General features: G+C 37.4%; 1 protein-coding gene across 1 annotated transcript in view; it reads right to left on the reverse strand.

The window, feature by feature from the left end:
• Window positions 1-12,150, reverse strand: part of LOC114654537 (sodium- and chloride-dependent GABA transporter 2-like) — a 160,281-nt gene that overhangs the window by 66,692 nt on the left and 81,439 nt on the right. Inside the window, exon 9 of the mRNA XM_051930797.1 lies at window positions 8,897-9,000. Within this exon, the coding sequence (XP_051786757.1) occupies window positions 8,897-9,000 (104 nt within the window). The remainder of the gene's footprint in view (window positions 1-8,896; window positions 9,001-12,150) is intronic.

Raw genomic sequence — 12,150 nt, forward strand, 5'->3', positions numbered from 1 at the left:
TTTGACCCAGAGTGGTGCTTTGGAAAAGACAGCATTACTCTGGCACTATGAGGACACTGTGAAAGAAAATAGAGCAGGCAAAGATTCAAAGGATCCTAATATTCTACAATGTCCCCAGATAAACAGAGTTTATGTTTATGTTAAAGTAGATTTATGATACAAGATTGTTAAGGCAGAGTGGTAGAGTGGTAGCATACAATACTAAATACATGTTTGTGAATTTGGACCAGCTGTAAATTTTGCTGTCAAACTTCAGAAGTACTCCTCTACAGCATCACAAAATATTTTGGATGAAATTCTCCACAGTTTTGATCTGAATTTTGTTAACTTTAGATTAATCTCTAGTTTATTCAGTAATACTCTTTACTATCAGAGACGTTGTCTTTGGCAATATATCTATGGAAGTTCTAGACAGAATATCAGACAAACCTGCAAAGTATTCTTAATTTGATTGGGAATATGGAGAATTTTATTCTAAAAATCTTAAAAAGTAAACTTCCTTTCATAGTAAATATATCCAGCCAGGCCACTGAAAGCTTGTGAAAGTTAATGAGTGATGGTGTTGATATTCTGTGTCCTGAGTGTCCTTGTTCGCTGAGTGTTTTCCTGAAAATTCACCTGCATTCCAGACATTTTTCCCAGCACCCCATGATGCTTTGTGAGGCCAGTGTGACATCACAGAGCTGTAGCAGCTATTTGCTGAACTTTCACACATGTGTACTATAAACTCATTGCTGATCTGCTTTGCACATGTGTAATGTTACGACACAATGACTACTCCAGCCTTCCACCCTGGAGATTTAAAACAAAAAACTAAAACTTTCTGTATTTTCATTTGAGGGGTATGTTAGCTGGCAATAATGAGAATATAATGAGTACTACCAGCAGATATATAAAACTGATGCCATTGTGCTGGAAGTAGCAGAACAGCATGGCTAATTTGCATACATGATTAGTCAAGTGCTGCAACTAAGAGTCAAAGCATGCCTTAATGGAGCCCTCTCCCTCCTCTTGTCAGGAAACACCTGTGAAATAATAATAATAACAAAAACAAAAGATTTATTACTATTTGCAAGACCATTGTTTGTTCACAATGGAAATAAAACAGTGCAAAGCATCAACAGAGATACAGGAGAAACAAAAAAGACATTTCAGCTGTGCCGGGAGCCACAGTTTCAAACAACGGAAGGAGCCAGTTCAATGCCACCACTTCATAGCATGACCAATGTGTGCCCCAAGACTGGACCTTTGTGAGCATAATGATCTATATTTTATTTACTTATTGCTAGTTTGTGGCCTTTTGTTGTATTTTATTTGTGGTATTTATTCTATCTGCATCATTTGTTGTATGAGGAGCAGTGGTGCAGTGGTTAGCACTGCTGTCTCACAGCAGAGATTACATTATTGGCCACAGTAATTGGTTCAACATAGTTGGAAGATGCTTCCCTAAACCTAACAGACAGTTACTGCACCATTGTAATCCACTCAAATCTAGTTCAATTTCTCTTGCCCATTTGAATTCAATCCATTTCATGGAGTTTAGCAAAGTTTCAAAACATTTTCAGTGAAGTGAAGTCCATGGGGTTTGCTCATCACTAATGAGTGACACCTCTTGCACAGATACAGAATTGTAACTGGATGCTTGGTGATCATATATGGACCTTAAGTTTTTATAACTGTCTGTTGTGAAGGCCTTTAAGGATTATTTAGGGGTAAATATTGAACAGTTTACATGTACTATAATGAATAGATGTATTTTACTGGTATTAAATCAATTTTTCATACTAAAAACTTTTTTTCTGATTCTCCCCTCTGAATACTATTAGCATATTTTATATATTGAATAGTTTTTTTTAGAAGATGCTGCTATTGTGAATTTTATCAACGTTTATACTCCAAGAATGCACCGATATTTGTGTTCTTGAAAATTTAATACTGATATGTTAGGTACTTGCAAAGAGGATTAAGAACAGATAGATTGTACCAGGTTTGTAAAATCATTTATTGATTGAGCTTGTGTTTACAGTGTCATTGGAATAGAGTTCATATAGGGAAAGTGGGACTCGATTTTAAAATATGGTGTTCCCTATATGATAAGCATAGTAGACTGTAGTATGCTTAATGTCTATGAACTTATTTGATAATGAAATGCCAAAAGTTACAGAGATAACTACATGAATGTTGTTGTTAAATTTGTGTAGCGCCCTGTTAATGCTGTACTTTACATGCAATGAATGGGTTATGTAAAAATGGAATACTAGCCCATTAAGGTCTAAGGCAACCTCACAATACCAGAGCTTCATTTGTATGTTGGAATGAATGTGATGTCAGCAAATGATGTTGACTTTAAAAAGACAAAGGAAACTTTGAAGGGAATGGAAGCCTGCATTATTAAGTGGAAGACCTTTGCTTAGTAGACTCCCAGCATAAAATCTTTTGTCCACATCTTAAGTGGTTAAAACAGAGGCTAGAGAGGAGGTTACGGCAACAAGCATGGGAACCATTTATTTAAAAGCCAACTTGCAATTGACCAAAATAAGATATAGTGCACCAAAAAAAAATATATATATAAGAACTAACTAACTAACCCTAACCATAATCCTAAATTAAAGAAGAAAAATGAATGTTGCAAAAGTCCTTAAAATAACTCAATGACTACAGTCCCTCATTAAAACTACAAATCACAGTCTATTTTTCAGAAAGTTTTAACACTGGGATACTAGAAGCTGTGTACCACCATCTTTTATAGGCAGGACCAGAAGACTTGCACCTTCTTGTGACCTCTATGTATGTCATGACTGTGCTCGTATATGGAAGGTTGTCAGTTCAAATCCCATTACTACCAGAAGGGATCCTACTTTTTTGGGCCCTTGAGTATGGCCTTTAACCTGAAAATTGCTGCAGAGGTGCTGCACAATGGCTGACCCTGTGCTCTGACCCCTAAATGTCATTCAGAAAGGCAATTCAGTCAATTAATAACCAGCAATGAGCCTAGTAACAATATGGCCACAGCTATGCAAAACAGTCACACAATGGTTTCAATCACCTAAAAACAGAATACAAATTGGTGTCAAGATTACATTACCATTGTAAACTTTAAATAAATAAACAACAAAAACAAGTGTACAATTCCAAAAATATAATGAAAAGAAATAAAGCCTCCTGGGTGAGACTTCTCTGGTTTATCTTTTTCTCGCAGTCATAACTCATTGTCTTACTTTGCCTGTGGCTTTTGGATTTTGACTGATTGTTTTACTACTTCTTTGCTTTTGTATACTTCTATGTGTGATTACTGTATATTTTGTAAATCTTATTTATGTGTTGTGTAGTAAGTTATGGGGTCATGAGAGGTTTCTTATATACTTATATTAAACCTTAAGTACAGAGCGATTTGACTCTGCAGGTTTAACTCAATTCCCAAGTTTACTTTGTGATGTATTTTGTACTGTTTTTTGCATCAAATTTGTTTTTATTCTCTCTCTTTGATAGTAAAATATATTGGCTTGCCCTTTTTAGTTTACTTTATTTGAATTTTTTTTGTTTATTTAAATTTTTATTGGTGTTGGGGTTGAAGGGAAAAGATTAGGCTAGGGACCAGGACTGTAAAATGTGTTAAAAGTTTTCATTGTTACAAGTGTCATTTCAAAACACCAACAATGTATGATAAAATCACCTCTTGATGGTGGTGAAATGGAGAGATGCTTGTGAATTATGAATATTTAGCTGCTCTATCCATGTACCGTGGAAAGCATCTTAACTGGGTGGTGGGGGTATGATGCGTGGGCAGTTTTTGATCAGGATGCAGGAGTTAATTTTGTTGTTTCACAGACTGCAGCAACTCAGTACACATAGAGGTACTAGGTAATGATAAGTACATTTAGGAGGGCAATAGTAATGGATTTTAAAAAAATTAAGGCACTGCTTTAATCTATAATGTAATTGGTTTATTTAAAATGTATTACCTCATGTACAAACAGTACAATTACATTCTTATTTGCCCACAAGTGGAATCAAATTACTGACAATGCTCTGTTTAGTCAGGGTCTTGTTCCTCCTTCCAATTTATTATTAATTTTAGAAAACGGGTGGCGGGGCTCCCTCTTGGAGTTCTAGGTGCCTGTAAATTAGTAAAAGATATTGGAGGGTTGGGGGTCCTCTTGGATCTATGAACACTGCCCACAAGACCAAACAAACCCCACCATGACAGAACTATCCTTGTCTGGGGCCTGAATCACAAGGATAGGCTCCAGCTACTTCACAACCCTGCCCACAATAAGTGGGTTAGGAAACCTGATGGTGAATTAAAAATATTGTAACATCACTTACAAGCTGCATTAGCCTGGGGATCAATCACTCACAGTATGACATGATATTCCATCATGCACGAGAACAGCTTCAAAGGACCCTTTAAAAGGGGGAAACCTACCAAAATCTCAAAGGAATTCCAACTTGTGAAGCCACAGTAAGTGATCATTTGAAGGACATTCAGCTACCAAAAACAGTGTTATAAAGACCGAGAAATCGTGGGCACTTGCTTTTTTCCCATTAAAATTTTGTGGTGACGCACTGATCAGTCTACTCCTGTTAAAGTAGCTTAGCACAGGAATCTCACACACCTCCTTCTGCAAATATGAGTGCCTGACAGCTTTCTTATGACACCAGCAGTTTGGTGCTTAGGGAAAATTTCTGCAAATGTTCGGAGCCAATTGATATTTGTTTAAATTTTCACGATGATGTGCCTCTTTGCTCAGTTTAGATAGGCTGGCAACAATCACATGACAAATGATTACCATAAAGAATAAGAAAGTATAATTTAATTTTTTACAACTTTTGGGTCTAGTTAAGCTAATGCCAGATAAGGAGGTAATCAACAAGCAAAAAACACAAACCACAAAGAATTCTATGTCATAAAGATGTTGCTCAAATATTTTATAATTGTTAATGTTTAAAAATAGCTGGGAATAACAAATTAGTGCATGACGTTTTAAAAAATGCATAACATTCAGTCAGGTCTGTAAGTATTTGGACAGTGGCTCAATTATTCATGATTTTGGCTCTGTATACCACCATAATGGATTTGAAATAAAGCAATCATTATTTGATGAATGTATAGACGTTCAGCTTTAATTTTAGGGTTTTACCAAAAATATCATAAGAGCTGTTTAGGAATGAGAGTCATTTTTATACATGATCCCCTATTTTCAGGGGCTCAAAAATAATTGGACAAACTAAAATAATCATAAATGTAATGATCATTTTCAATATCTGGTTGAAAAACCTTAACAGTCATTAACTGCCTGAAGTCTGGAACCCATGGCCGTCTCCAAGTGCTGGGTTTCCACACTGCTGATGCTTTGCCAGGCCTTTACTGCAGCTGCTTTCACTTGCTGCTTGTTTGTTGGACTTTCTGCCATCAGTGTTGTCTTCATGAAGTGAGATGCATGTGCAATTGGGATGAGCTCAGTTGATTGACTTGGACATTGAAGAATATTCCACTACTTTGCATTGAAAAACACGGTTTGCTTTTGCAGTATGTTTTGACTCATTATCCATGCCATCCTTATACTGTGAAGTGTTGTCCTATCAGTTTTGCAGCATTTGGCTGAATCTGAGCAGACAGTATAGCCCTGTACACACTTCAGAAATCATCCTGCAACTTCTGTCAGCAGTCATATCATCAATAAACATTAGTGGCTGACTTCCATTCACAGCCATGCATGATCATGCCATAAAATTGCCTCCACCATGTTTTCACAGATGGTATTCATCGAATCATGACCTATTTCTTCTCTTCTCCATACTCTTCCATCGTTCTGGTATATATTGATCTTACTTTCCTTTGTCTAAAGGAAATTGTTCCAGAATTGGACAGGTTTTTAAAAGTGTTTTTTGGCAAAGTCTATGCTGTCCTTCCTATGCTTGAGGTTTACCAGTGGTTTGCACCTTGTGATAAACCCTTGTCTTTACTTTCATGAAGTCTACCCTTGATTGTAGACTTTGGCAATGATAGGTCTACCACCAGAGAGTATTTTTGGTGTGGCTAAATGTTGTGAAGGGGTTATTCTTCACCAAGGACAGAATTCTGCAATCATCCAGCACAGTTGTCTGTCCTTCTGGAATTGCTGAGTTTAGCAGTGCATTCCTTCTTTTTAAAAATGTACCAAATTGTTGATGTGACCACTCCTGGGGCCTCATGCATAAGGCCGTGCGTAGAATTCACACTAAAAAATGGCGTAAGGACAAAAGCGGAATTGTAAGTACGCACACAAATATCCAGATGCATAAAACTGTGTGTTCACCAACTTCCACGTTCTTCCGCTCCATAAATCCCGGTCAACGTGAAAAGTAACGCACATGCAGGAGCCTGCTGCCCCACCCAAACTCCTCCCAGAATTACGCCTCTTTGAATATGCAAATCAATATAAATAGCCCTTAAGCTCAGTGTTCTGTGAAAAGGCAATGGCAAAAGTACAGGGGAAAATAGAATTTCAGTGAATACCAAGTGGAGGCAAGGAAAAACATACTATTTGTTGGTTTAAACAGTGGTATAAACAACAAAAGGAAGTTGATCGAGTAACACAGAGTGTCGGAGAAACTCGAAAGTTCAAGTTCACAAAGTCACACAGTGCCCGAAATAAAAAAGAAATTGTCAGATCTCAAAGTCACCATGAAAAGGTGATACATAGCCCACCGTCTGGGTGTCATATGAAAGCTTATTAGGGTACAGAGAAAAGAAAAAAAAAATAGGGACACAGTGAGAAAAAAGCTTGAAATGTCAACTTTAATCTCAAAATTTCCACTTTAATCAAGTAGTTTATTTTGTTGTTAAAGTAGAACATCATAAACTTCATCTTTAAATCGTTTAATTTACTAGCTTCTCAAATACCATTGCAACTAAAGTAGCACATTAAATGCTTTGTTTTGTATGTGTTCTTCTATGTGCTCTATGTGTGTGAATCACTACATGCTTTTTAAACGGGCTTTCTATTCCTCCAACAGGACACAGAATCCATTACATTCGTGATATTACAGCTCTCTGAATAATTACAATACTTAGATGTATACTTGATATCATTTTCATGATGATAGAAATTAAAGCATGTTATTAAACATGGGAACACGGTGGTGCAGTGATAGTGATGAGCTGGAACCCTGTCCATAGATTTTTCATGCCTCCCGCAAGATGCTTGCTGTGCTGTGCGCGACCTTCGATGAAATAATTTATTGCAGCACTACTGTCTCTTTCAAACGTACTAACCTCCAATTCCTGTCCTTCCTATTCTTTCTCCATGTAACCAATCACCACACAATCAGCTCTGAAATAGATGTTAAGCCATCTGTAAGCTTAGAGCGCTGATTCTTCAAAACTTTTAAGGAACGTTGAAATATCTTTGTAGTGTCACGCCAGCCCCAGCAAGAATACAACGTGAGGCAGGAACAATCCCTGAACTAGCTATCGCTGCACCACCGTATACTCACATGTTTAATTATTAACAATATAGATTATTTAAATGATGTTAACATTTTATCTGTATAATGTAATAAACATATTTTGCTGCATTTCATCTTAAAAATGATATCGTCATCATATGTAAATTTGCGCTTTATAAAGTGGCTCAGGTCGTGCAATATTACAACTGTATAGCAAGTTTACAGTGAGGTGATTGTACTAATAAGTACAAACAGTTCTACAAGGAGCACTTGATGGACTGATTGAGTGCGTTTATAGTTCTTGAGACGAAACGGTTTCTGAACCGCGAGGGCCGTACAGGAAAGGCTCTGAAGCGTTTGCTGTATGAGAGTAGTTCAATAGACAGCATGGCTGAGGCCGTGTGTGCTTGATGCTATACTGATAATTCTCTTTCTGACCAGCTGCTGTACAGCTGTGATTCACACTCAGATAAAGTGATATAAATACTCCGAGTGGTGCAGTGAGAGTAATATGGAAAAAGATGATCCGATGTGGCAACACCTAACAGGAGCAGCTGAAAGAAGAAGAAGAAGGTGCAGTGAGAGTAACAACGCTAAAGCAGCTATAGTATTTGGAATAGTTATGCCATTTCATGGACCATTATATTGTTACAGGTTAATTACAGTCAGATGCCTTAAACTAATAAACAATATGCAGTTAATTTCAGTGTATATGATAAAGCCACGTCAGTGATGTGGATCTAAAAAAGAAAGGGAAACCACACTGGAATAAAAGCACTGCTTTGATGCTGGGTGCCACCAGTTTGCAAAACTGAGCAGAGAACTTGCGTACGCCAGGGTTTGAGCTACCGTGAAAATGTGTGTGGGTTTACACCAAGTTTAGGTTTTATACATCGCGATTTGAGCGTGGAAACGGAAGTATGCAACATTTTTGTGCATACGCACCGTATATACATGAGGCCCCTGGTGTTTCTGCTGTCTCTCAGATGGGTTTGTGTTGCTTTCTCAGCCTAATTATGGCCTGTTTTTTCATTCCATGGACAGCTCTTTGGACATCCATATTGAGAGTTCACAGTGATAGCTCCCAGATGCAAATTCCACACTTCAAAACAACTCCAGACCTTCTACCAGCTTAATAGTTAATGAAATTACAGATTGAACTACTCCCACCTGGATATGGAACAGCTTGTCAGTGAAATGTCCATATACTTTTGAGCTCCTGAAAATGGGGGGACTATGCAGAAAAATGGCTGTCATTCCTAAACAGCTCATACAATATTTTTGTTAAATTAATCCTGACAGTCTAAACTTCAATCACATAATGGTTGCTTTATTCCAAATTCATTGCGGTGACATACAGAACCACAATTATGAAAATTGTGTCACTGTCCAATGGGCCTGACTGTAAATGACCCCATAAAATGTGTCCCTCAATCCATGAGTTATTGAAAAGGGTCACATTTACCTATAGCAGTTGTTGTTGTATTTGTTGTAGCTCCCCAGAGCAGTTAGAGCGCCTTGGCACACAGCATAAGAAAAAAAGATCTGGGTTCCTGCATCCAGCCACACCTAAACATAAAACATAAGAGAGATGACAGCATTGTCATTGTGCATTTCTTTTGTAAGCAAAGAGCATAGTAAACAGTAAACAATAAATAGCCAGGTATGTATATTTTAAAATGATAGAAAGCAGTCAATTAGCCAAACAAAGCATTTTCTCATGACAGTCACTAGCTTGCAACTTTCTTGCTGATATTTCTTATTAATGTATGAACATTAGTTTACAAAAAAGTCTATGCAATGCTTTAGAAAACTGTGGAAATGTTGCTGAATTAGTAAATACAGTATTTATTTTCTCTAAACTGGATGGATAGATGAATCTAGACAAATGGTGGCTTTGGCTGTTATATAGTATTTGATATCCCAAATGAAAATGTCAATAGCTTTTGAGTGCAATCTTAAGTTCAGTATGCTACGAATGATGCATAAATAGACTCTGCATTGCAAATTGCAAACTGGAAAGTGAAAAAAGAGATCAAATCTCCAATCAGCACAGCTTGTATCGAATTGGAATTTCCGTTAATTAATTGTATGTCATCGTGATGGTCTCTTGCAGTTTGTGTGCTGCAACTTAATATAGCAGCTCACCTTTGGTGTTTCCTGCAAGCAGACACTCTCTACATCTTACATAATTGTGTCTCACATACTGCAGCTAAATGTATGTCAAAGAGGACTACTACTTATCTAATACCTTTGTTTATTTTAGTTCTCAAAGAGCATATCCATAAATACTTCAAAGCCTCAGTCTGAGTAGAGGGATGGGTAGGATTCATAACAGAGGTGGCCTTAAGTCTTTTATGGGCTTCCAGCTGACATAGAAGCGCTAGAATACACTTATGACACCGGGATTACTCCTGTGTCTAGCAGTAAAAGGGTCCCCACAGCCTCTCCCAGAGGAATCCACAGTTGGTAGTGGAGAAATGACCAAGGATTCATCTGCCAGAATGGAGAAGAGGAAGAGAAAGCCAACATTAGAGAATAAAGCCAAAACGTGAGACAAGAGAAGATTAGGTAAAGTGAGACCCAAGCAACACAGTCTTTATTGGGAATTGTGTTTAGTTTGTATTACTCAATGTTGCCCATTCTTTTGACAGCCTCCCTTATATCTGTTATTTTTCTGTAATAAAGCTATTTTATTTGGAAAATAGTTTCATCTAGTGGTTATTCTTGGTGTGGGTATCTGCTCACAAGTGCCCCGGTCTGATTTCAAGGGGTTTTCAAAGTGTTAAATGTTTTACTCATCATAAATTGTATGTGCAGAGTTAAAGAATGATATGTTGCTTTGGTGTGAACCTTATTGCTTTATACCAATGTATGTTTAATTTGTGTGTATAAGTATGCTGTGCATACAGTGTACATACATACTCCTTTACTTTCTGCAGACTTTATTGTGTTGTAGATATAATGTTAAATGGATACATTTGCCATTTTTGCCAGTCAGTGTACACTGAATAGCCCATAATGACAAAGTGAAAACATATGTTCAGGAAGGTTTGCAAATTTATTAAAATTCAAAAACTGAAATCTGTTTTTCATATAACGTATGCTGTGCCACTCCATATTGTGCTCAGGTGCATCCTGTTTGCTTCAGTTATCCTTGAATATGTGTAGAACTTGACAGGAGTCCACGTGTGGCAAATTGAACTGATTAAACGTTGCTTAGAAAGTTACCCAACTGTGTATATAAGGTCACACAATTCACACTGTATGTCAGGAGAAAAACCAAGACATGAAATCCAAGGAACTCTCTGTAGACCTCCACAGTCAGATTGTAGTGAGGCATAAATTAGGGCAAGGGTATAAAATGATTTCTAAAGCTTTGAATGTTCCCAGATGCACAGTGGTCTCAATAATTGTGAAATGGAAAAAATTTGGACCCACCAGGACTCTTCCTATAGCTGGTTATCTAACCAAATAAATAATGAGACAAGAAGGGGTTTGGTTGGGGACTTGACCAAGAACCCAGCTGTCACATTAACAGAGCTTCAAATGTAATCTTTTAAGATGGGACAACCTGTTTAATGTATGATAATCTTAGCAGCACTCCATCAATCAGTCATTTTTGGCAGTATGGTTAGTTGGATACCACTTTTGACTAAAAGCAAAGGAAGACATTTAAAGGAAAAGGATTCTCTGGTCTTAAAAAATTGAACTCTTTAGCCAGAACTCTAAGTACTTTATCTGGTGAAGACCAGGCACACTGTTCCTCAGCTGCCTAATAAAATCTCCACAGTGAAGCTTGGTGATAGCAGCCTCTTATGTTGGGGTGCTTCTCAGTTGAGAGATCAAGGAAATTGGTCAGAATGCAGCCAAATACAGAGAGGTCCTTGAAGAAATTCTAATCCAGAATGCAAGTGACCTAGGACTCAGAAGGTGGTTCACCTTATAGCATAACAGCGACCATACTGCTAAGAAAACACTGGAGTGGCTTTGTGGTAAGTCTCTGACTGTCCTTGAGTGGCCCAGTCAAAGCCCAGACTTAAACCCCATAAAGCACACATAGAGAGTATAGACACTTCCTATCTAATCTAACGGAGCATGAGAGGATCTGCCAGAAACAATGATAAACTGGTGAAATACAGATGTGTAAAGCTTGTAATGACTTACTCAAGAAGACTCAAAACTTTAATTGCTGCCAAATATTAAATTATGGGTCTGAATACTTATATGAATGAAAGATTTCATTTCTGAAAACATGTTTCACTTTGTTATTATGGGTTATTGAGTGTGGATCGAGTGGCAAAAAAGGAAAATGTATCCATCTAAAATTAAATCCACTGCAAAATTTGAAGGGGTCTGAATACCTTCTGAATCCGCTGCACAAATACAGCATACAGTGCATATACACTCATATACATATTTATAGGGGCATGAGGATTTAAATACTACCAGCAAAGGTAAATTGAGGACTCTTCAGCCAAAAGCTGGAAGTTGTAACCTTCCAGAAACTGTTCAACTACTCATAGCCAAGTCTATGAGTTGTAAAAGATTATTTTAACACTAGATGTGTGGCTTTGGCTGCTACAAAGATTGTAAACTAAGTAATTAGCCCTATGCAACATGTAACTCACCTATCAACAGACAAGCTATCTAACACTTTAGGACACCTTAATGGCCTCCTACAATGACACAGATGGTTGTTAGAGACCCCTAACTGCT

This window comes from Erpetoichthys calabaricus, chromosome 1 (assembly GCF_900747795.2).
Source record: "Erpetoichthys calabaricus chromosome 1, fErpCal1.3, whole genome shotgun sequence".
In the NCBI taxonomy this organism is placed as follows: Eukaryota; Metazoa; Chordata; class Cladistia; order Polypteriformes; family Polypteridae; genus Erpetoichthys; species Erpetoichthys calabaricus.